At 38.4% G+C, this 25,127-nt stretch overlaps 3 protein-coding genes and 1 non-coding gene across 4 annotated transcripts; 2 read left to right on the top strand and 2 right to left on the bottom strand.

The window, feature by feature from the left end:
* Positions 1–823: 823 nt before the first annotated feature.
* Positions 824–3,574, top strand: rpl10a (ribosomal protein L10a). Its single transcript, NM_001200282.1, has 6 exons — positions 824–852; positions 1,355–1,426; positions 1,643–1,723; positions 2,162–2,310; positions 3,094–3,266; positions 3,360–3,574. The coding sequence occupies exons 1-6, from the start codon at positions 848–850 to the stop codon at positions 3,528–3,530; spliced, it is 651 nt and encodes a 216-aa protein (NP_001187211.1). The 5' UTR covers positions 824–847; the 3' UTR covers positions 3,531–3,574.
* Positions 3,575–6,791: 3,217 nt separating this feature from the next.
* inavaa (innate immunity activator a) lies at positions 6,792–17,514 on the bottom strand. Its single transcript, XM_017466854.3, has 10 exons — positions 16,494–17,514; positions 13,549–13,637; positions 12,946–13,079; positions 12,062–12,187; positions 11,632–11,863; positions 10,814–10,867; positions 10,502–10,724; positions 9,878–10,033; positions 7,955–8,660; positions 6,792–7,771 (listed from the first exon to the last, which is right to left on the bottom strand). The coding sequence occupies exons 2-10, from the start codon at positions 13,601–13,603 to the stop codon at positions 7,679–7,681; spliced, it is 1,779 nt and encodes a 592-aa protein (XP_017322343.1). The 5' UTR covers positions 13,604–13,637; positions 16,494–17,514; the 3' UTR covers positions 6,792–7,678.
* A 4,551-nt stretch (positions 17,515–22,065) lies between these two features.
* LOC124628223 (small Cajal body-specific RNA 2) lies at positions 22,066–22,468 on the top strand. The gene has a single exon (XR_006982606.1). It is a non-coding gene; the product is annotated as a small Cajal body-specific RNA 2 (non-coding RNA).
* A 128-nt stretch (positions 22,469–22,596) lies between these two features.
* On the bottom strand, positions 22,597–24,842 carry cfap276 (cilia and flagella associated protein 276). Its single transcript, XM_017467062.3, has 5 exons — positions 24,729–24,842; positions 24,520–24,633; positions 24,307–24,422; positions 24,111–24,214; positions 22,597–22,804 (listed from the first exon to the last, which is right to left on the bottom strand). The coding sequence occupies exons 1-5, from the start codon at positions 24,804–24,806 to the stop codon at positions 22,734–22,736; spliced, it is 483 nt and encodes a 160-aa protein (XP_017322551.1). The 5' UTR covers positions 24,807–24,842; the 3' UTR covers positions 22,597–22,733.
* Between the last annotated feature and the right edge of the window lie 285 nt (positions 24,843–25,127).

A 25,127-nucleotide genomic window follows, 5' to 3' on the forward strand; every position in this document is an offset into this window, starting at 1 on the left:
GCCTCTTTGTGTATATATCTGATGTCATAGTTAAACTAAAAGATATTTATAGTATGTGAATTTGTATAAAGGCAGCATGAGATCCATTCAGCCATCTTGCCTTCATTGGAGACCACCCTGTGTTCATGGATTTCAGCTGTTTTGGAAAGCCATTTTTGCATTCATATGCTTGTCCAATACAATATATCCAATAAGACTCTAGTTTTTGGGGGACTTTGAGCAAAGTATGTATGCTGTTTGAGTTTAGTATTAGTTCAAGTAGTCAAGAGAACACTGATTTTGTTTTGGATAAAGACTCTAGGTAAAACTAGATAAGACTCAATTTTTTGGGGGGGGGACCCAGAGAAAACCCACACGGACATGGGAAGGACATGTACTGAAACTCTATACAGACAGTAATCCGAGCTCAGGATTAAAACAGGGACTGTGGAGCTGTTCGGTGGCAACAATACCTGCTGTGTCACTGTGCCACCCTGTAGATGTAGCTGTACTTCACAACAACACTGAGCTGTACATGTACTGTACAGATACTGCAAAACTTTACTTGCTCTGTTCTTTATTATTATTATTATTATTATTATTATTATTATTATTATTATTATTATTATATTCAAATACAAAAGGATTTTAATGGCGGATTTAATCATTTAGAATAGCAACACTCACAGATTAATAATGTGTACAATTCGTACAGCATAATATTCGTATTATAAAATGACCTTTTTTGGCCACAACAAACATGGACGCTTCGGAAGTCCGTGTTTGAACATTGGACGCCTATAATCATCGTCACTTCCTGCCGTCCTTCCTTTTTCGAGCTCCGTGTGGCTGGGGAAGACGAGCTAAAATGAGGTACGGTAAAAAGCGAGTTAAAAACTTATTCAATTGGTTTAGTTTTACTTTTCAAACGCAAATGTTTAGACTGAGTAATAGACACGTGTTGTATTTTGGTGGTTGTGCTGCTAAAGAGGCTTCAGGAAATTTACAAAACAGTTTTTATGCTGCGCCTTTGGTGACCTATCGTCTCTTCGTAATTTAAACCAGCGCTCAAAATCTTAATCCAGTGAAATCTAGGCACTATCCGACTTTAAGATAATAATATACATGTTTATATTCACACAACATATATTTAACATACATTTGGTTGCTATATTGGGTTGTCTAAGATTACGTTTAGTATTATTTTAGCATAGTAGCGCCGATTTTAGTAGCATAGATCGCGCCGATTGAGTTGTTACAGCAGTCACCATCTGGCACAACAACCGAATCGGTGTGTTTTCCCCCCTCTGCGGTAGGACTGTAATTTTATTTTTCATTTTTAAACACCGTTGAGATATTTGTGTTTTAATTCCAGTAAAGTCTCAAGAGATACGTTGTACGAGGCTGTTCGGGAGGTCCAGGCTGGCTCCATTTCCAAGAGGAGAAAGTGAGAATCTGATATTTATATCTTTTTAGTACTTTTCTCTTGTTTTACAGTAACATTGAATGTGTAGTTTCTTTACTGAAGTTACAATGTACAATCTCAAGTGTTTAATTACTTGATTGTTACATCATGGAATTAATGCCTTGCAATAAGTGTAATCCATGTAATATCGTTTGTCTCTGAATATTACATGACTATTAACCATCCTTAATTGTTCAGGTTTCTGGAAACTGTGGAGCTGCAGATCAGCTTGAAGAACTATGATCCCCAGAAGGACAAACGTTTCTCGGGCACTGTCAGGTTCGGACCTTTACTGTTTCACCCAACCTTCTCTCAGCCTGCACCCTACCCTGCCTGGGTGTGCCAGTAAATTATATAACATGTATTTATATGTACGTATCTTAATAAAATCGTGCTCATCCTGAAGGTGAGCTTAATTACTCAGGTAGGCTAGTAGTAGGCTTGGAGAAGAGCCCTGGGTAGTCTGCCTACATCCCAGAGCTGGGCTGTTAAAGCAGACGGACCCCTACCCTGGGTCTTAAAACATGAGGGGAGGCTGACGGGTTAGGCATTGTGTGTGCTTTCATCCCTAAGCCGACCATTTAATTATGACCGTGCTTTTGGCACCGTACACCAGACAACGTGGTATGGGTAAGACTCCAGTTCTGCATCACTTGGCCTGCAAGCATTTGCTGCTCTTTGTGGTATCAGTGGGTTTGTTCCTTTTGTTCTTGACAGGCTGAAGACCACTCCACGTCCCAAATTCTCAGTGTGTGTTCTCGGTGACCAGCAGCATTGCGATGAAGCCAAGGCTGCCGAAATCCCCCACATGGACATTGAGGCACTCAAAAAGCTCAACAAGAACAAGAAGATGGTCAAGAAACTGGGTATTTCTTTTTATTTCTTTATTTTTTCTAATGTTGTTTTCTTTCTAAATACATAATTTGCATATAATTTAAATGGTTAAATAGAACAGGTGTTCACCGTAATATTTTTTATTTAATGGTTAGTAAATCAGAGTGACCGCAAACAAAACCTTTTTAAAAATACGAGTGATGTGGTATACTGCAACCTCTCCAGGATGCTTCTCCGTTCATATCGGATACGTCTTAAAAGCGGCATGTAGGCAATGGATTGAGCATTCGTCCCCGTGGATTCTTGTAATATGTTCACGATACACAGTAAAACTGTAGTGCTGCATATTACTGCAAGTGATGCATCGAACCCGAGTTCAGCAATGCCTTTGTTTGATATTTACAAAATTGTTGAACACACAAATATGAACAGCAATTGAGCTACTTTAGTATGGGGTGTCTTATGGTATTGGTCATTTTGTGGTTTGAAGCTGCTGCATGGCCTCCCTGCGCATGTTTGGTTGGTGGGCAGTTTTGTGAGGTTTCACATGATTAAGTGCAGCGGCATGGCAATGTTTGGGTTCAGCGACTTGTGAATTTTGCATTTGCGTGGTCAGCCAGGTTTTGTTGAGCTGTGACAATCATGAACTTGCAAAGTTGCAAGTGGGTGTTGTGGACATGAATTGTCCTGCACAATCACAGTATTGAACGATCAGTGTCCTGGTGTTACTACTTCAACACAACTAGGTGATTTTAGAAGTTTAATAGACTTACAAATCATGGTTAGGTTGATTAAAACTTGCCTGTGCTCCACAGCGAAGAAATACGATGCCTTCCTGGCTTCTGAGTCCCTGATTAAGCAGATCCCTCGTATACTGGGCCCTGGTCTGAACAAAGCCGGAAAGTTCCCCTCTCTGCTCACCCACAACGAGAACCTGAATACCAAGGTGGATGAGGTCAAATCCACAATCAAATTCCAGATGAAAAAGGTACAATTTGTAGAACTGTTAAATGTAGTGATTGTCTATGAATTCCTTGATGTAAACTGTATGTTAATGTCTTTGTGTATGTGATTTGCTCAGGTGCTGTGTCTGGCTGTGGCAGTGGGCCATGTAAGGATGTCTGAGGATGAGCTGGTGTACAACATTCATCTTGCTGTTAACTTCTTGGTGTCTCTGCTGAAGAAGAACTGGCAGAATGTCAGAGCCCTCTACATCAAGAGCAGTATGGGAAAGCCTCAGCGTCTCTATTAGGGGTTCTGTCTTGTACCTTTTCAATAATAAATGTGGAGTGATCCAAGATCTATTTTGTCTGTCTTCTCTCTTGCTCTGTATTGAAACAACTTATGAAATTCTCTAATCAAGTCATAGTTGTGTCATTAAAAATGTTCTTCTTGAGTCAAAAATGTATATAAAGTCACTGTTAAGTAGATGCCTGAAAAATCATCAAAGGAGACTGATATTGTGGTCTGGGAAAAGACAAATTATTTGAGACACTTAAGGTAATATAGGCTGCTCTTTTAAATGTGATTCATGTACAGATGCTTCTCAAAATTAGAATATTGTGGAAAAGTAATTTTTTTAAAATAAATATATTCTAGATTCATTGCACATAAAGTGAAATGTTTAAAGCTTTTTTTAAAAAAATTATTTTAATCTTGATTATGGCTAACAGCTCATTGAAATCAAAAATCCAGTATCTCAAAAAATTGGGAGCAGGTAAAATGCTAAAATATGCAGAACATGGGGTACCCAGGACCCGGGTTGGGAACCTGTGAGAACAAGTGAACTCGACTCATGCCATCAAAATATCCCTGGTCACATAACAGCTGCTCACTGCCAATTATTCAGACCTGTACTGTTGTTTTCATGAAGGATGACTTATTTGACCATGTTGCTTGCTTGGGGATAGCGTGGATCCCTGGTATCAGAGTAAAACACAGTCAGTTGGAACTAAGGGTGGTCTATTTGGCAATTAAATGAGTTTGTTGGTTCTTACACAGTCCCACTATGTGTTGGTCCACAAAGATAACATTGTAATGAAAAGATACATCAATCACTACGGTGGCACAAATTCAGATCATGCTCTCTGCCTTAAACTAAAGCTCCTCAGGTGGGCCCTCTCACAGCACCACTGAGTGCACTTTGCTTGGCAGGAGAGCACAATGTTGCAGCAGACATGCTGATTAAAGTGCATGTGCCTGGGAGAGTGGAAACCCATATCTAGAAAAAGTTTGACAGGGCACAGTTGGGCTTCTTCGTCAATGTTGTTATCCCTGGTAGAGCTGAACAGTCTGCTAGATCAGGACACACAATGGTCCACAACTGTCCTTATTGTCTACAGCATGTTTTTCTACCTCTATTACTGATTCTCCCTACACTGCACAGAATTAATCTATCAGAACACAATGTCCTGTTTGTGCCTTAGTTTTCATTGCTGCTGTCACTTGTCACCTTGGCAGCTTCCTCCCTGAATACATCTGTGGTCCCAAATGGGAGGAATGGTTTGGCTCCATTAGCCTGGTTACTTGAACAAATAAGTTTGGTCCTTTGGAGTGAAGAGCAGGTTGAGAACCATGATCATGAACGCTAGAGCCCCCAGTAGACTTCTTTGAGTGGTATGCACTCCAATCATCTTGATTTAATGCACTGCCCAGTTCCTAGAGTACTAATCTTCAAGGACTGCTACACAGTGGAAAGTCCCCAACTGTGTTGTATATTCTGTATGTGGCAACATTACGGATATCACAGCACCGTGGATGGGGTCATAAACTGGTCACAGCCTTTCTGAAGGGAGCAAGGCTTATCTCAGACACCACCTCAAGAGCCCAGTATGGGATCTGTTTGTACTGAAGTCCCTTATGTCCCTGCCTTCTGAGTGCATACAGGATGCCAACCTGCATCTTTTAAAGTTTGTTTTTAGATCATTTCTGCAAAAAGAGTAGGACAACTATGGCAACTGGCAATTGGCTTGCATGTGTTGGTGTCCATTCAATCTCACGGCCCTTTGCAGTTATCTGGTGTTCATGGAACCACAGAGGCTCTGCTTGTATTAAATGCAAATTTCTTGCCTGAAATTATATTTGCATATCTATGATGAGTCAAATTGTTTGTTGATGTTTCCCCTCAATCTAGCCATCTGTTCTAGACACTACTATGACGGTAAATGGAATTAACTGTGGTTACTGGCCACTTTGATGCTCATCTTTATCCCGTAACAAGATTAAATAGTTTGTCACAGTGTGAAGCAATAGATGGGATGGCCAGAAAGCACAGATGGACCTGGTAAGAGCCACAAATCTTATTTCTCAAGCTTGGGTTTCTTCTGTGTTCTAGCAGTTAATTATTCCCTGCATACTGACCATTTTTACCATGTCTCTAAAATAATTGTTAATTGAACTTCCTGCACCTTGCGGATTTGGCAATTCAAAGTCAGAAGACTCTTGCGTTCAGTATGACAGTCAGAAAGGTCCAAGTAAAAGTTGAACACGAGTTTACAGATAAGTTGATTTGAATACATTTTGTAAGTGTGCTCTACTGTTCCCTCTGTCTAATTACTTCATATTAAAATGTCTTCAAATTTGTTTCAATTGTCACAGGAGACAAATGGAGACCAACACAGTTACAACAATCAAAGAGCAGTGTACAGTGAAAAAGAAGGTAAATGTGGTTATAGATCTTAAAATTGTATATGCAGGGTAAATTTTTATAGTGAAGAAGCATAATGCTTATAGAGGAGAACTGCATTTCTTGTCTCGGGAACAAACATTACATACATTGCAGGGTGCAGACGAGAAGACTGGAATGAATGGTTCATTATAGAGAGCCTTGGGCCAAATAGGTGATATTAGACCCATCATGCATAATGTACAGAACAACACAAAATCACACACGTCATCATAAAATACTCTGAATCCCCATTTTTATATGATTTACAACCTCAGAGGGTTCGATTCCTGTCTCCACCATCTATGCACGTTTGCATGTTCTCGCTGTGCTTCATGGGTTTCCATGCCCAGTCACAAGATATGTGCTATAGGCTGATTGGCATTTCCAAATAGTAGTGTGGGAATGTGTATGTGAGTGTGCCCTGCAATGGATTGGCATCCTGTCCAGGGTGTACCCCACCCTGTGATAGGCTCCAGGTTCCCCTAAAGGATAAGCAGTATAGAAAATCGATGGATTGATGTGTGTGTGTGTGTGTGTGTGTGTGTGTGTGTGTGTGTGTGTGTGTGTGTGTGTGTGTGTGTGTGTGTGTGTGTGTGTGTGTGTGTGTGTGTGTGTGTGTGTGTGAGAGAGAGATTGTGCCCTGCGATGGGTTGGCAACCTGTCCAGGGTGTCCCCCGCTTCGTGCACCGAGTTCTCTGGAACAGGCTCCAGGCTCCCTGCGACCCTGTATAGGATAAGTGGTACAGAAAGGGGATTTATGTATGGAATTGCTGCATAGAGCACTAATGAATGAAATTAATTAAATAATATAAGGGGTGGGGTGGAAAGGTTGACCAATCATTGGATGAAGATAACGTAGAAAACAAGTATTGGCACTTTACATATTTTTTCATCAAATAAGTGTAATTCATGTAAATCCCATATAATAAAGATGGCAATGTTTTATATAAGAGTCACGTTTATCAGTTGCAGTTGTTTGTGTGGTAGGAGATGGTGAAATGATGAGCAATCTTGATAGAGTATATTTTATTATAAATAACATTCCATACATATTAAGTTGTTAGTACACAAATATATATTATAGTGAGGAATTGCCGCTTTAGGACATCTGAATAAGGAAAATATTTGCACTCATAAAATCTAGCAGGCAGTTTATAAAACAGAGACACAGTACCAAATGGCATAGCAGCATCTAACAATAATATTGTAAATGTAGAAACAATAAAACCTGTAAGAAAATTACTGAGATTAATCTTAGAAGAGTAAAAAAACATAAATATTATATTAAAGCATAATGTATTACTTTACATAATTGGGGATCCAAAACACTAGGGTATAAAAAACTGTGTACCAGACACAAGCATATACTTCAAAATGTACTTTTCATGAGACTATTTTTTTAGAAATAGTAACTGTAAAGATGGACCAATAATAATAAATAATAATAATAATAATAATATAATCACCAAGAATTTGGCATGATGCCTTACGATTAAGTAATTCTTAGACTTGAATTTCAGTCAGTGTTTACGTGATGAAGGGCTCTGCACTTGGTGAAAATCGGTGCCACATCAATTTGGCTCAGCTTCACCTTTTACTTAGAATCAGCATTTTACTCGCAGACTGCATCAGAGTCCATTGGCTCAATAAATAGATTTAAAAAAGATGTGTATTAATGACATGTATAAAACAAAGATGGTGAAAGATGCTTCTGCATTTTAGCTGACTGTGGTCTAGACCTGGCTTACGATCTCACAGTCTTCTTCTTCATACCACTGCAAAGGAGTTCCATCATGATCTCGCTGTAGGATCACTTTCTGAGGAGTCTGCAAAAGAACCAGAACAACAATGTATCAGACACAGCTTTGTGCATTCTTTTTCTTCTTATTATTATTATTATTAGAAACAAATATTAGTTATTAATTCATACTATTTTCCTCAGTTATTTTATCTATTTATGATCAGTTCAGCACATGCAACGTGTATAATACAACAATTAAATTCTTTACCTGTCTCCGAGACTGGATCTGGTGGTAGGGTGGTGGCTCTTGATCTGGTGAGCATTTAACATGCATAGACCCTTGTCGTTCCAGTGGCTGAAGCTTAATTTCTCCCACATTGTTCCTCGCATGCCATGCCCTGAGGTCATTTGTGACGACATCTCGAGGGAGCAGCCTGCTAGGATGATTGGGATACTCCTTCAATGAAGGTGTGCGAGCCGGCCTATGGTATGGCGGAGGGGGTTTAACTATATGCTTAGGTGAAGTCACATCTACCTGTTGCTTATTTGTATTTGTGGAGGTCAAAGACAGGTTCAGCTTTCGAATATCTCTCTCTGGCAGCATCCTGTCATGGTTATTATCTCGACAGGGGCTGGAGACAGTTGGTTTGTTTATTTGTTTGCTAACAGTGTAGTTGTTTTTGGGAAGGATGTTGGTGCTGGAGCGCTGGACTTGGGACTTGTTTTGAACGATGCGGTGGAAACCGTAAGGTGGTGGGAGGGATTTGGCTACCTCAGATGTTAACTCATGGCTGGATGAGCTGCTGTAGGAGGATATGGAGTGCTCTGAGCTGCTGTCCTCTGAGCTGCACTGATACAGACGCTGCACTGAGTAAGCCAAGGCAAAGTCAGTGACGCGGCGACGCGGGAGCTTCGTCCTTCCACGGCTCAGATCTAAGCTCGGTTTGCTTACTTCTGGCTTGGTTCTGGGAAACCTGTTGTAAACATCATAACATCATCTAACTGCATCAGATACTTTAAAAATCCTAATTATTACCTATATAATAATCATAAATAGGTAATAGGTCATTTAGTACTTATATGAAATATGTAAGATATACCTTTAGTATGCCACATGAATGTGCTTATCCTATCTGTTAACACTAACATCTTCTATTTCTATTATTATATTAATCAATAAAGCTAAACTCCAAACGCAGTATAACAGTATATTGTATATTGGTGGTAATCTTTATTAGCATTATGCTCTACTTGTATAGATGATGTTCACACTTCTTGATGCAGTACCTCATACAATATTTGTAAACCTTGAATATTCTGAAAGAACAAACATCAAATGAAAATTTTTTTTTTAAATTTTTTTTACAATGTATAACAACTGAATGCGGAGAATGATCCTCTATATGAGTTGATATAAAAATGATCCCCTGAAATTTTTCCCTTACCAAATATTATACTCTTTGGCAATGGGTAATTGAAAGCACTTTCAAAAATATTGAATTCTGTATTTACAGTATACTTTAAATTTGTCATTGTGTTCTGCCCAGGAGTTACTCTGGGATTTAGAAGGTGGGGCGAGGCCTGCTTCTATTATAGGCACCAGCACTGTGGGAACAGCAATGTTCAGTTTATGAATTATTATACAGAGCTTTCAGCATTGACAAAATGGAAAAGAGATTGAAACGAATATTTATGTTTCTGTATTAAGAGCTTAACTGAACTACAAATGGGTAGCCAGACCTTAGGTTTTGACCTTAAGTCTGATTCTTTCAATATCTGATTATTGTCTACAAGAAAATGACAAAATAACCACATTTTGCTTAATTTTGATTAGATGTACATAGAGACGTAATAACTGCCTTGACTGAAGGGATATATTTTTCTATAAAGGAGTGTGAAACCACATTGCTGTGTAGTATGATTCAAATTTCCATCAAATTCTACCACTGAAACTCAGCTATGCTTAGTGTTCACATAATCCAAAAGTGTGGGGGCTTAGCCGCCTTTTGCACGCAATTTAATCCTTTGTTCTCTTCCACACCAAATACAGGTTCAGGTACATTTCTGTCTGAAAATTATTCAACTAAACACACAGCTTGAAATTATTTTGAATATTGGAGTCCAAAACCCATCTAATAAAATTTGCTTGATTCTAAATCTGTGGCATTTGGATCGGCTCAGACTGGATTACCTGAAGGACTGGGAGATGTGGCGGCGCAGTGGAGGCTCCGGGGTGGAGGGAGCGCTGTTGGAGTTATTGTTGCGCATTGCCAGGCTTTTGAACACAAACTGGGGAGCAGGAGGAATGTCATCGAGTCTCTGGTCTATCGAGGATCCTGTTGGACTGCTGCTGACACACACATAGTGTCATAAATCACACTCATTCTACAGTGTATGCTAAACCGATTGACCTATTGATTTTTGTCTTTATGGAAACATTAGTGACCCTGGCTGTGATTTCATCATCAATAGCCTGATGCGATCTAATTGATTTAATTATTAATTAATTACTATTAATAAGGTCCAAAAACATACAAAAGCCTACATGGGAAAGGAATGAATTACTAATTAACGACACTAGTAAAGGCCCTTAGAAACAAGATTCAGCAAAATGTTTCATTAAAATGGTCAGATTATATGTTTGTAATGTGATCAGCCACAAGGATGCAAACTGACCATAAAACAATGGTGCACTTAGAGTTTTATACTTAAAAAGTATTTATATGTTTAACAGAAATTTAAAAAATGATTATCGTCTTTCCTAAAGATTCAAATCACTTGAATGACTAAGTTAGTAAATTTTCCATAGCTTTACCTTGACCTGCTGCTGCTGGCAGAGGGAAGCTTCTTCTGTTTCTGATATGGCTGATCTAGACTGGATTCTCTCCATGGCATGTTTTGGATGGGTGATCGCTTGTATTCAAGGCTGAAGCTGGAACCTTCATGTTTTGCTCCATGACAAGGCAAGAGGGTCAGCACATGCTGGAAACCAGTCACAGAGTCCAGAGCCATTGGGGACATTGGACCTGGCTCTAAATCTGTGAGAGAAAAATGCCTTCATTTAGACTGAAAATGTTTAAATTAAAATTTCAGTTATATGAGTTGCATAAAAGGATGTGGCCTTCACCATCATCATGGGCAGCAGCGTCAGACAGCGAACTGTCATCAGACATACAGAGGTCTGGAAATCAGAACAAAAGTAATTCTGTTAAAAAGTTAATTGCTAAATTATGTATAACTAAGCACTCAGAAATATACTTTAATGTGTTCCCGGCACATTACAAGCATTATAGATTCATACCATGTTCATTACTCTGCAGTTAAAAGCTTGTTGAATAATTATTTTTGACATAACTCCCTATTGGTCAATTCAAAATTCATACATAAATAAACAAATTAAATAAAATAAATAAGGTGAAATGGTTTTGTGGCAGCTTTCCCCTTACCCTAAATGTAATCAATCAACTAAGATGTGTCGGTGTCTGAGAAATAATGTAGCTAAAAAGTGATGGAAGTCAGTCTCACCTGACACTCAAGATATCCACTGTTGCTACCTAACAATGATATCTGAAGCATGTATATACAGAATTTGTTATGTGTTTATTACTTGTTAGCTATAGTAGTCTTGTTGCTCCAGTGCAAAACTAAAGAAGCGAAAGCAAGACTCCAGATATGTCTTTGCGGATTGACTACATTTTGTGAAATATCAAGTTCACAAAACATTTCTTCAAAATGGCAATTCAAAATGAAACTGAAATGTTAACCAGAATCTCAACAAAGTGCCCACCCACAGTGTGTCGCAAGTTTAGAGCAAATCTTATGACTGTAAATGCAATAAAAATGTCCATTACACATCTACACTGATATTGTGAAGTTTCCATAATAATAATGATAATAATAATAATGATGATAATAATATCACACATAATAATATTGGGGGCTTACCTCTCTGCCTGGAGGAACGGCAGGTCTTTGGTGAAACACAGCTGTGGTTAATGCAGTGTTTTATCACAGCTTCCTGGAGCTCCTTCATTTTCTTTTCCTCACGTTTGCATTGTTGCAGTCGACTCTTCCTCACTGGCTTACTGATGTGTTCCTCAAGGGACAGCCTTCGGGCTGCTTCGTATATCTGCCTCTGGAGGGCCAAATCAGCCTCAAGTGAATGCAACTCTGATTCCTAAATGGAGCCCATTCAAAGTAAGAGCAAGCAAAGTGTGTTAAAGGGTATTTTATAAATAGTTTGTCATCTGAATGAATATCTGAGTACTAAACTAAATAAAATCAAATCTGGCAGCATACTTGACCAGAGTGGTTTTTCTTATATAAAAAAAAATGTGTCCAGTTATGAAGGAAATATCAGCTTTGGTTCCTGTACCTCTCCATCTCCATGGGGAAGCAACCCTTCATCCAGTTTAAAGGATGCTCCAACACGTCGCCTGATCTGTGGTGGTTTCTCATTCGGCAGCAAAGGATAGTCAGATGACAGCTTTCCAGTAAGTTCCTTTAAAAAAATAAAACAAATTTATTTATTTTTTTGTTTAAAAATACATTACATTTACAACATTTGGCAGACACCCTTAGCCAAAGCGACTTACATTTATCTCATTTATATAACTGAGCAATTGAGGGTTAAGAGCCTTGCCCAAGGGCCCAACAGTGGTAGCTTGGCAGTGTTGGGGCTTGAATTCCTGACCTTCTGATCAGTCACCCAGAGCCTTTAACCACTGAGCCACCACTGCCCAATACATAAAATATAAACAAGAACAAAGTCAGCAATCTCTAGCTTAAGGTGTATTGGCTATCAGTCATTGAGCAGATGTTTACACTGTACAAAGGGATTTTTATGGTGGAATACTTACTAAATCTTGAAACTTGGCCCTATGTGAACAAGAAACACCCAGACTATCTTGCAAAGAAGCATCTGTTTCACAACTGCCCACTGCTGACTCGCTCTAATGACTCCATTGAAGAACAAAAGAAAGCTCACCAAAGGCGCAGTGCTGCACCCTGACTAGTTGATTGGTTCAAAGACTCACGTGAAACAACTCTTAAAATCTTCAATCACATCAACTACATTTTTGCACTTGTAAGGCCTTTTTCTTCTTCTACAGTGTTTATGACGCACACTAATTGTGTAATCAACTCACATGGAATCTTTTATTTATAATGGTTTGAGATATCGCAAATTACAAATGAACTGAATTCCCATCATCCATTAGTGAGAGTGGTTTATATAACAGTCTACAGAATATTACTCACTGCCTCTCTGATGCACAGTTTCTTTAGCTCCAGAAGACACAGCTCAAGTCTGTCCTCCAGAGCCTGGTGCTTAAGCCTCATGGCCCGTGTGTGAGTGCTGAGGTCCTTCACAGGAGATGTAGGGCTGTCTGGACCTGCACAAGTGAGCACAATGCATTTATTATAAGAAGTTTTCCTTCAGGCCTAATGAGACTTTCTTTTCTCATGGACCTTTGCTTCTATATATGAGGTACATCTGTGCATAAATGAGGTGCTAAAACTCTGTTGATGTTAAGCTAAGTAAAACGAATGAAACGAACAGGCAGAGATCTTGCAGAATGTAAATTGATATGTTAATCTGAAACTGAGAAACTTGGTGAATAACTTCTACATTGGGTATAGAATCAGTCCTCCAAAATATTGTTAATACCTTTATATTTAAATAAAAGGTCTTAATCAGGATGCCAGTCATACATTTCAGTTTTAAAGTTTACATCTGATGTTGACAGTACTACAGAATTGAATGCACACTGTTCATGCAGATGTGTCCATCAATACTATTCAAATTTTGCAGATAAATAAACAATTTCTGCAGCATTTCACAATGTAGTTTTAAGTGCTTACCAGAATGTAAAATGATCCCACTGTCTGAGTCACTGATTTCTTCCTTGCAGTCCATGTTTTCTGCTTTGAGATAAGTTGTTCCAGAGTCTCTGTCGATAAGAAACACAGCATGAAATCCAAGTCTATTTCCTGTTTTCAACATGTACACCTTGTTATCATATTGCTCTCAGTGTAGGAACCACATGTTATTTGTCAACCAAATTTGTGGCATGTGATATGCATAGCCTACCCTTCTTACGCAAATGGTGAGCACACTGGCTCCTAAGAATCTACCCAACAACTGAGGCTAGAGAAAGTGCAACTGGTCTTTTTCTGCATATCCACCCATCCTTTAGTTGACATAAAGCCCACACCTCCTCCACTGCTTTAATGTCTCACAACACAATAGAAACATACCCCATGGTTGACCGTGCACATGTGCCAGGGCTTATTCTCTATACAGCACCATGGCGACCTGTCCCACTGCAGGCATATGTGCGTGTGTGTGTGTGCATGCACATGCGCTGATGTGGTGATGGAGTGTGTGGGTGAATGTGTTTGGAAAACTAAACACCCCGAAAGAAAACAGATGGCTATAGGAGCGCTCCCCCTCCCGGAGCCTGCACCTGTCGTCCCCCACACCAAAAAAACTTCTTTTTCAGCTATATAGTAGAACAATGTCTGAGGTCTGACTCTGCCTCAGGGAAAGGGTGCTATTATTTCCATTAAGGCCTCTCTTATTTCAAGGATCACAGCATATTTCTTATAACAAGCTTTCGTGGATCTTAAATAGTCAGAAGTATAAAGAGGTCTGATTTTGTAACATATTTATTCCTGCATGATATCGATTGACCCAATTTGATTAAACTGAACATCAATAAATACCTCCCTCATACTGTCACATGTCTATAAGACTGTAGACTAACCTTTAATAACCTTGAAACAGATGAAAAGTCCTTTTCATATCCAGATCTTACACTCTGGTCTCATGTCCAGTCAAAGCTAGGTCACCCAAAAACAAGTTTTGAATTGTTTCCAAATCAACAGCGTAACACACTTTTGAGACCAGATATTATGTTGATATAAATATATTATTTTGATTTCTTGAAGTAGCCTCTTCCTGAATGACTTGAGTTGAACAGGATGCTATTGTAGAATCACTTATAGCTTTATGATCATTCAGGCCCAGAACTCATATAGGCATTTGCAGCTTTGCACAGAATGAATGTAAGAAAAGACCAGCCTGCAACTTATGTAGTGCAAATCCTGAACTCCTTTATCAAAACAGCAGTGTGGCCAATTTGCTGAGAAAATAGTATTCATTGGTAGAATATGCCTCGACCTAAGAAAGCAGAGTATACAATTCTTTCTCTATTCTCTCTTTTTAGCTGTGAGTGAGAATGTGGTAAGAACAGTGAGATGAATACTGTCAATGCAACATACTATTCAGACCACTGCAACCTCTCAAAAAATGCATACTATATTTATACTACACTCCACCCCACCCTGAAAATATGACTTAATGTCTGTCTAGTTAGTCACCAAATTGCCCTAAATGAACAAACAGGACATAGCAGTGATCTGCTCATCTGAAGCAAAATGCTGTGGTGTAGTGACCCACCCATCCTCATATCTCATTGAAGCATAACAAAGATACATCACAGGAAACGGGTGTTTATGGAATGTAGGCTGTGTTGTCTCCTCTGGCTTTTCCACCATACTTTACTTGTGGAGCTGCGATCTTTTGGATTGCATCCAATGCCATATTCATTGCCACTGTGGTTAGGGTTTGGAATTCCCAAAGTAGGCTAGATGTTGGAAAGTCTGAGGGGAGACTTGAACCTGAACCAGCATGTATGCACAGCCTGTAATTAATGGGGTGCTGAAGTGCGTACATGCTGATGTTATGGGAGAGGTAAAATGACTTTACAGTATGACTTTTTTTCTGTGTCTGGTGAAAATCCCTAAACTACTTAAACCAAAAATTATGTGTCCAGAACAGATTTGGTAGAAAGAGGACAGAACAGGAAGACACAGAATTGTACTGAATTAGATGTTCCATTCAGTGCTGATTAAAAAAATATATTAGGCAAGAATTAAGCCTCGTATGATACTCTCTTTAAGCAATAAATAATGCAAAGTGCAAGTCCTTTTGTTTAACTGAAGTTCTTACCCCAGTGCTGCTTTTCATATTGCTCTTAACCAGTGTACTTATTGTTTACGACAAGCCAAATTATATTACTGTGTCAAAGAATACAAAGGATGTTACATATTATTTTCCTTAGATTGCCTGTGTAATAAAACATTTAGGTCAGCACACACCAGGAAATACTAACAAAACTGTCATTAACATAATAGCTGTGATGATTTAATCAATTATATATCCCTGCATTCAACAGGCCCTGTGAAAATGGGCGACCTAATCAAGCTTATGAATGCAACATCTGCTGCATTGTTCTGCTTACTGTAAACACATGGTAATCGGGCCTCTTAATTGTATTTGAAAATAGTAAACATATATGTAGTAGAAAAATAGGCTGTTCTCTAAAATGCACAAAGTTTATCTTCCAAAAAGACTTGTCTCTGTGAACAACCAAGCTGGATTTTTGTAGGTTATATTACTTATAACATAATGAACACTTGATTTTTGTTGTTGTTGTTTTTTACAAGGATCAGAGGGCACCATTATTATTATTATTATTATTATTATTATTATTATTATTATTATTATTATTATTAACTTGGCATTAGGCCTACTGCTGTGATACAGTTCACAATATCATAACGATTTCACAATTACACGTTATTAATCATAAATATAGACAGAATAAGTCTAAACATAAATGATTAAAGATGCTGATTATTGATAATGGTAGATATTATTATTGCAGTAGTTACAGGTTACAAGTAAAAAAAATCTAACAGCTGATATCAAATATCTATCTATAACTTCTACTCAGTCATACCTTTTTTAATGTTCACTCCGAGATGGGTCTGTAAATGAGCTTGTCAACTTTTTAATCCATTAGCACAGACGCTCAGCGAGATACACTCATACACTCACACACACAGGCACTCCGGTGTAAATGCTGATGAGATGCTGGACCTACTCAAAAGAGACTACTGCCTCTGGGCCGTACCATTTCATTTCGAAGCAGGGGGAGTCAAAATAAATAAGACGCGACTCTTGATGATAATTGACTATCAAAAACCATACCAAAGTAGACCTGATTAATTTTGGACAACTAAAATAGGTAGGTGAGAAATTTATTTTTGTATATAGTTGGTTCAGAATTTTAAAAAAATTATATCTGTTTCACCTCCGTACTCCCCCTAATCATCCTAACAGAGTCCCTGTCCCTGTGAATACACACGCTTTTCTGTTGTGTTGTTCGCTTGAATAGAGCAAGCGGGAAGAAAGCGGAGACAAAAGAGCTAAACAAGAGGCGAGTGCCTCAGACAGCTGGCGAATAGTTCTGTAGAGCTGATGAAGGGGATCCATGATGATAACAAAAGAAAATAACTTTATTGTGTCGCCCCCTTCCTCCAACAAAACTATTTTCAAACACTGCTGCCAATATTTCACAAAGTCACGTTAACCTGTAGCCAAACAACAACAAAAACAAAACAAGAAACACTTTCAGTATAATCTTCATGGAAGGCATCAAGTTTCGCACTCCTTTTGTTGGTTTTATGGTCTCGTCCGGTCGGCAGATGGTCAGCTCTCTTTGCCCGTATCATTCCCTGAATTGAAAGATCAACTAATGAAACGAGGCTTGATTTCCATGTGAAAAGCAGCGGGGAGTCCGCAGGGAGCTCTTTATCGGTGAAGGCATTAGAGCGTCTCCCACCTGTGAATGTACTGGCAGCTTGCGACAAAAATCACGCAATGCAACAACAACACGACGAAAAGTAACCCTGCCCCCGACCCGAGACAGCATGCTGTGCACAGTTCAGAGCAGTGATACAGGAAATCTATTGTCACAAGTGTGTGTGACACAGTGGGCAGTGTCTGCCATTAAGTGGAATGGTGCAAACTTCATGGGTTGGATCTGGTGCACTGCCAAATTCCTGTCATCCTGACTCTTCTTCAGAGACTAACTAACTCAGTCCCACAGTCTTAGAAAAAAGAAACCATAAGGTTTTTTTCTCTCTCAAGGAATGGTTAAGGGTTTCTGAAAAGTTCTTGAAAAAATGTCCTACGTGGAATTTTTTTTTTCTGAAATAGAAATACTCATTTGTGGGGTTCTAACTATAACTTACAGGCCATGGTGGTCACCTGGTTAGCACGTTTGCCGCACACCTCCAGGGTTGGGGGTTCTAATCCCAGCTCAGTCCTGTGTTTGTGTGCTTTTTTCTGGGTACTCCAGTTTCCTCCCCTACTCCAAAAACAAGAGCTGCCAAGGCTGCTTATAATACACAACTTTGGCCTTTTTTTCTGAAGTCAAAAATCACAGTTTGTGGGGTTTTTTTTTTTTTTTTTTTACATTTATGGTCACTATTTTCCCCAATGCACTGACCGTGTCTGCTCACAGCCTCACAATAATATCAGTGCTGTTGTGTATTTAGCCCCTCCCACAATTATTACATTTTATAACACAAAAGCAAGCATAACATACTCATATATACTAATAGTAGATATGGTTATAATGTAATCTCCTTTTTCATTTCTCCAATCATATTCTGCTCACAGGTGATCAGGGATGGGTGGATAGTGCCTGTCCTCCCTATAAGCTTTGTTGCCATTTGATGATTTATTTATTAAATAAATTCTGTTTTTATTTTCAAACTACTGGTGGTTTCAGTTTAATATGTTGCAGGCTCATTTATTGAGTCTGTTTACATTGAGGCTGTAACAGGCTATAACAAAATTGAGCTTGTTTTGAAGCTGTTGCTTATTTGTCTTGTGAGAGTTGGCAACACTGCCAAAGACGTGTTGTAGGCTGATTGGCAATTCCAAATTGTCTGTAGTGTGTGACTGTGTCTATGATTATACCCTGCGATGGTTGGCACCCGATCCATGGTGTCCCCCACCTCGTGACCCGAGCACCCAGGGTTAGGCTCCACACACCCCTGCGACCCTGTGTAGGATAAGTGGTATGGAAAATGGATGAATGGATGGATAAATACAACTTTATATATTTCTCCCAGAGGACAACCAAAGAACCTTTAAGGTTTCAAGATTTAACAATTTTTTAAAAGTGTAATTGATCAATGTTTTGTGCTCTGTTAGATGAAGAAACCACTACAATATGCAACACAGAAGAAAGATTGGCTAAATGATTATGTACTTATATATAACCTCATATAACCTCTATTTATATTATCTTATCTGTCTAATGCTGTAATATAATACAATAACTATAATACAAATGAACATAAAACCATAATTAAACAAACAGAAAATGTAACTGCAATTCTTAGTGCTGGGATTCGTATTAATAAGTTTGCTGAAATTGAAAATGTAATGGGGAAAGTTACACAGAGATCATCTGAAGTTTGAATATGTTTTTCATGGTAAAGTAAAAAAAAAAAAAAAAAAAAAAAAACCTAAAACATTGAGGTACTTTCTATAATTTTACAATTCTACAATTACATTCAATGAACAAAAAATACTTTAACTTTATTTAGTATTACAGCCACATGGATTGGTGTGTCACATGTCTGTAATTACATTCAAGGCACATATGTTATATGGCCAAAAGTATGTGGACACCTGACCACAAGGTTACCACAAAGTTGGAAACACACAACTGGTCTACATGTTTTTGTGTGCTATAACATTAAGATTTCCTTTCACTGGAACTAAGGAGTCTAAACATGTTCCAGCAGGACAATGCCCCATCCACAAAGTGAGGTCTATGAAGGCATGATTTACCAAAGCTGGAGTGGAAGAATTCGAGTGACCTACACAAAGCCCTTACCTCAACCACACTGAACACTTTTAGGATGAACTGGAACACTGACAGCACACCAGGCCTTCTTGCTGGACATTAGTGCCCAACGTCTTGTGTTCTTGTAGTTGATTGAGCACAAATTCCCACAGCCACGGTCCAAAATCAATAGTGGAAAGCCTTCCCAGAAGAGTGGGGGCCGTTACAGCGGCAAAGTAGTTTACCAATGTTCAGTGGTCAGGTGTCCACATACTTTTGACCATATTGTTTTGTCTGTGTAAATATGTGAGCTACACAATATATATACATATGTTGTTTTTTGTTTTGTTTTGTTTTATAGAAATTTTGCAAACCAAGCAGCTTTATTCTTTAAGTTTAACACAGTAGTTCTTACATTTCTAGTGGAAATGGAAGCCATACATTGTCCTATTATTTTGTCCTGATACTTGTATACATATATCCAAGTCTTTCCTTGACCAGCACAAACTAACAGATATTCCTTACATGTTCTACTGCTGCTCAGGTCTAACAAGTGTGTACATTATCATTGCTACTGTGCAATGGAGTTTTTGGTTTCCTCTACTGTAGTGTCTAATGGTTACCATATTGTCTACTGTATAGTGTAGTCTATTGTCTTTATCCAATTTTGCACTGTCTGGCATTGTGTTAACGTCTGATGTCTTATTATGTTGCCCTGTGTTTATTGTAGCACTGTGATTCTGAGAACTATATTTCATTCCAAACGTTACATCTGTATGTGATGAGAGAAACGACGATAAATGCCTACATGACCTGACATCTGACCCTCTCGCTGTTTCATCTCTAACATGTCATACTGTCATAATAAGATTGGTGGGGAATTGTGGAATGGGGAGGGGGAAAATTATTAAGTAGACATATAACTTTTATATTATAATATTTATTTAATTTGATATATTTATAATATTTATAAGTATTTATTATGATACTTGTATTTTTTTTAATGTTAAAACCCTGAAACCAACTTAAGCTTGTACAAATGTTAAAAATGACCATAACCACTTCTTTTGAACAAGTGTAGTCTATGTAAAATTTATACAAGTAAAATCAAATTTGTGAAAGTTTTATTTATTTCAGGGTTTTAACATCTGAAAATATTCAACCACTTATAATTGAATATCAAACTGTGTAATTTTATGGAAGGTTTCTAACTATTATACAGAAATTCCATATCTAAGTACTGCTCCGAAATTCTCAAAGTTTAATGCAAGAGCAACAGTGAAAAGTAAAAAAATAAATAGAAATCCAAAAAACCTGCATGTACAATATATGAAATATATCGTGTCTCATGACAAGCCACATTGTCCCATATATGTTTTCAAAATATCACTGACTAAAATATCACTGCCATGACCGTCTCTGTTCCTACAGCACACACATCATCAAGCAGATTGTAGTTCCCATTTCAGCACATTTTCCAACAGAAACCTACTAAATACCACTCACTCAACACATGCCATTGTTTGTTTCATTGTACCTGATGGTGAAGCCACAGGGTTTCACAGATGATGTTTCTTCAATGTGGCTATTAACATGGGTTGCAGTCATTGCTTGCAATCCCAATACACCACCCAAGATTAACCTGGAATGAAATCCCAGATTAACTGCTCCCTGTCAACAGTTAGGTGTAGTCATACAACAAACAAAATAGATTCCTGAACTCCTGATTCTGCTTGGAAAATATAGAGATGTAAAAATAGCAAAGACAACTGTATAGGATACAGTCTATCGCTAAAAATCTTGTAGGGCCTTGACATTTGTCAAAATTCATGGCAGGAGGGCTGTGTTGAGAAGCATACAGTATCTGCTCATTTAAGTGGAGTCATGATGAATATTGAACTACAATTGGGGCACTTCTATGGTTTTATCAAATTATTAAATATGGCACTTTAGTTATTTTGTCAGGTATTATGTATTTTGTTGTAATGATTTCCAATGATTTCCTTTCCCTGTTACCATTTCCATCCTAGTTCTGAATTAACATTATGAAGATAATGAAATTAAAAAATAAAGATGTTTATTGTTATTATTTAATTATTTTTTTCATTTATTTATGAAATTTCATCTATCACATATGCTCACTGAAATTTTGGTCATGCCATATGATTTTTATTTATTTATATTTTGGCCGGATAGTTTGTGTAAAGGTTTTGTGAATAGGGCAAAATGGTGGATTGCATTTTCATTTTCATTTATTGTCTTAACTACAATATAAAAGTTTGGCTGGGTTTCCACGCTCATAGAATGAGGAGCATGAATGTGAATTTCTCTTCCTTGTAGGACCTTGGACACTAACATTTTAGGCTGCAGTGAAAAGTTAAATTCAAAAGGTTTATATGTCGACAAAAACAACAACCCTGAACTTATCATTAAAGATCAACCGATTCAATTTTTTTGTGAAAGACATTTATTTCCTATCAAAGATCAAAGCTAGTCAGCATTTAAAGCAACAAGATTTCAGAATAGAATAGTTTGTTTTAAACAACCAATTGGAATCAGTATTAGTCTAGATATTGTTCTGTTGTTATAATTTCGTCCTTTAGACCCCACACTGATCACAAGGGGGCACTGTTGATTTTTTTTTTTGCTAGTTCAACCGAGTGCTATAAAATGCCGCTGACCCGGAAACGAACTCCTATTGCGTGAGTGTTGATGGGTGAGTGTGTCGTGTTTGAGTGATGAGTGTTTGTTATGTTTGAATGTGTTTGTGTATGTGTGTGAATGCTTAAGTAGTTGTATCTTTAAAAATCTACACCATGATCTTATTTGATCTGGTCCGTGTTGCTGCTTTGCTCGGATTCAGAAATGATGAGAAGATACTCGTTAGCCCGCTGTGGCGATGAGCGTTTGGAATTTTTTTTAGCCGGATAGCAGCTTCAGGGCACCACAATGGAGATTGTGGTTAGAAATGATGAATTGATCAGATATACTAGTGCCGGGGAGATTCTGGAGGTTTTCCTCCAGCATTTCGTCTCCGGTCTATGAGTATAGAGGCGATTCTGATCTTCACCATAACTCTTTCCAGCAGCTGTGTGTCCGGAGCTAGCTTGGGCTAAATTGTCTTGCACTAGCTAGCTAGAATATATTATACACCTATTACTTTAGGTTCAAAATAAATAAAAAAATAACTAGTGGAAATTTTATTTTTCGTTTATTTCTTTGGATTACGGCAGTGTGTGCATGTATATGTATTTATTTATTTCTTCATTTTATATCCCAGAAGTTGCTAGTTTACTGCAAACGAGTCCGAATGGAAATGATGTAGCTTGGGCGTTAAATTGAATAAAAGCCGCCGTCCTGCTTCCTGGAGTAGCCTCGGTTTGTAGAAGCGTCATGGTGAGACACTAAAAAGAAAACAAACGGAAACCGATCAATTCACTACTAAAAATCAGCGACACGTGCACTACGAGGCAATGAAACGACCGTGTAAGCGTTTCATACAGCTGTAGAAATGTTTGGCTGCTCCTGTCGGATTTCTACTTAAATAAATCCAACCAAAGATGTAGGAAAGAGTAGATGTAACTGGTACATAGTCAGTTCTAAGTGACAAAGTCTGTTGTAAAATTTTATTCTATGTTCTAAACGAAACCGGTTCAGACTGGGACCTTAACTCTAAGATGGCGGTCTCAGCTATTACTTGTTCAATAAGCTACATTTTCACACCCGTGATTCTATGGAAGTCCGTCTCCCCACGGAGGAAGAGGTCCAATAAAGCGTAACTACAGCCCCCCCCCCCCCAACATTCAGCCTTTTTTTTTTTTTTTTTTTTTTTTTTTCTCCCCCCCTTCTCACAATTTAGACATCCGCTTGATGCAGTACCTTAAATGTGACTAAGAATCTGGTACATTTTTATTTTTACACGTACACTAGCGTGTGCGCACAGTCGTACGCATAGCCTTTCAAACTGTACTCCATTTGACCTATATGCGTAAGCAGGCGGTCGACGCATGCGCATTACGACAACTTGCACTACCCCTCCTGGCCTACAAGTCAGTACAGAGCAGTAAAGCAGGGCTTCTGGCGTGAAGGACGAAGAAGAATCACGACACCACGAAGAGCAATGCTTGGACAATCTCTCGCCACGATCAGCACCTATATACAAATCCTTGTACTCTTTAAGGCTAGAATTATAGAGATGCGGGTAATTTCTAACCTGCACTCGTTTCCGTCTCTTCCGTTTAGTCTTAAACTACGTTGAGAATCAACGGTCCTGGGTTGCCACCTTGTGGAACAACTAAATGGTGCAAAAAAAAATTAAATGCGCCTGCGCGACCTGCGTATACAAAGTAGAAAAATCTGGCGACGCATGTACTCTGCTGATGACGAAATTTGCGTCACGCGCACTTTACGCAGTTCCTAGCGCGTAAAAAGTGAAGCATAATTTCTGCGCGCGCTAGGGTTCGGCTTGTCTTGATTAACTGATGACTTCAGACTGTTTATAGATTATTTATAGAGATGATTTAAGACTTTGTCAGTTCATAATTTTTGGGGGGCAACTCGCTAAATGTTAAGTGGATGATAAATTGCGAGGAGGGAAAAGTCAGAATTACGAGATTTTAATTTAAAATTGCAGGAGTTAGTTTTTTTTCTTCTTCCTTGGACGAAACGGACTTCCACATAGTCCCATAATGAATTGGAGATGTTTCTTACCGATCGCTCCTTCAGTGTTATAAATGGAAGCTTTCTGGGGGTTTACCCACACTCTTATGTTCATATTGTTATCATCATATTTTGGAGCATCATCATTGGTACCCCTGGAATTAAATTAAAGAAAATTTCATGCTAAAACAATGCCTGGTATTTCTTTTATTATTAATAATAAGTTTGTAATGCTTGGGATCCTCACCCCCAGTCTTTCATCAGAGTCTCTCTCTGTAACACGGTTTCATTCTTATTCAGGAGGAAATCCAGGTGGTTATCATAGGCAGCACTGAGATGGAAGTCCAGGCTGTCTTTTGGGGCCTTAAATGCAAAATACACGTCATGCCCGTGTAAATCACGTGAGTGATCTTTGTATAAAAATCAGAATAGTGTTCAACATGGATTAAGATCAGCTCACCTCTTTATGATACAGAGCACTTCTCCTCATGCTGGATACAGTGGGGTTGTCGTTTAAGCGGCTCCAAGGCTCCTCATTCTGAGCGATATGTGTGGGCTTTGTAAAGGCCTGTTTCTGTACATTATCAACAAAAAGCTTCAGTTGCATTTATTACGGAAGAAAATAAAACGCAGTTTAGTTTTTATTAAAGGAGGGCGTAAAAAGTTTACCTGGCATGGTTTACGTCTGGTAAAAGTGTGGTCATTTTCGTTTTTGGGAAAAGGGAAAGGGTCTCGAGCTCGCGGCATTACTGCAGTTGTTCTGAAAAACTTAACAGTTTTGCGTTGTCATGCCAACCGTTGCTGTGAGAAACAACAAACCTCAACAGTGCCGCTCTGCGGTTGAGTGCTTCACTATCCACTTTATTATTATTATTATTATTATTATTATTATTATTATTTTTAAAGGATAAATCCTCTATCCTGCTGGTACTAAAGGTTACAAAACCAGACATAAAAAAAGTTATAGACTTTAAGACAGTAGTCTAGATGCCCCTACTGGAAAAAAAATAGAAACCGTCACAGAAATTCTAAGTGATTCCACTACTACCATTACAAACCATCAGCTAA

Source organism: Ictalurus punctatus, chromosome 5 (assembly GCF_001660625.3).
Source record: "Ictalurus punctatus breed USDA103 chromosome 5, Coco_2.0, whole genome shotgun sequence".
Classification (NCBI taxonomy): Eukaryota; Metazoa; Chordata; class Actinopteri; order Siluriformes; family Ictaluridae; genus Ictalurus; species Ictalurus punctatus.

Coding starts and splice junctions, on each gene's coding strand:
- rpl10a (NM_001200282.1), top strand. Junction 1,427..1,642: donor TCCATTTCCAAGAGGAGAAA/GTGAGAATCTGA, acceptor TTAATTGTTCAG/GTTTCTGGAAACTGTGGAGC. Junction 3,267..3,359: donor TCAAATTCCAGATGAAAAAG/GTACAATTTGTA, acceptor TGATTTGCTCAG/GTGCTGTGTCTGGCTGTGGC.
- inavaa (XM_017466854.3), bottom strand. CDS start 13,603: ATGGACTGCAAGGAAGAAATCAGTGACTCAGACAGTGGGATCATTTTA. Junction 12,188..12,945: donor AACTGTGCATCAGAGAGGCA/GTGAGTAATATT, acceptor ATTTTTTTAAAG/GAACTTACTGGAAAGCTGTC. Junction 10,034..10,501: donor GCCAGCAGCAGCAGGTCAAG/GTAAAGCTATGG, acceptor GTGTGTCAGCAG/CAGTCCAACAGGATCCTCGA.
- cfap276 (XM_017467062.3), bottom strand. CDS start 24,806: ATGCCGCGAGCTCGAGACCCTTTCCCTTTTCCCAAAAACGAAAATGAC. Junction 24,634..24,728: donor CCAGACGTAAACCATGCCAG/GTAAACTTTTTA, acceptor GATAATGTACAG/AAACAGGCCTTTACAAAGCC. Junction 24,423..24,519: donor GTGCTCTGTATCATAAAGAG/GTGAGCTGATCT, acceptor TTTGCATTTAAG/GCCCCAAAAGACAGCCTGGA.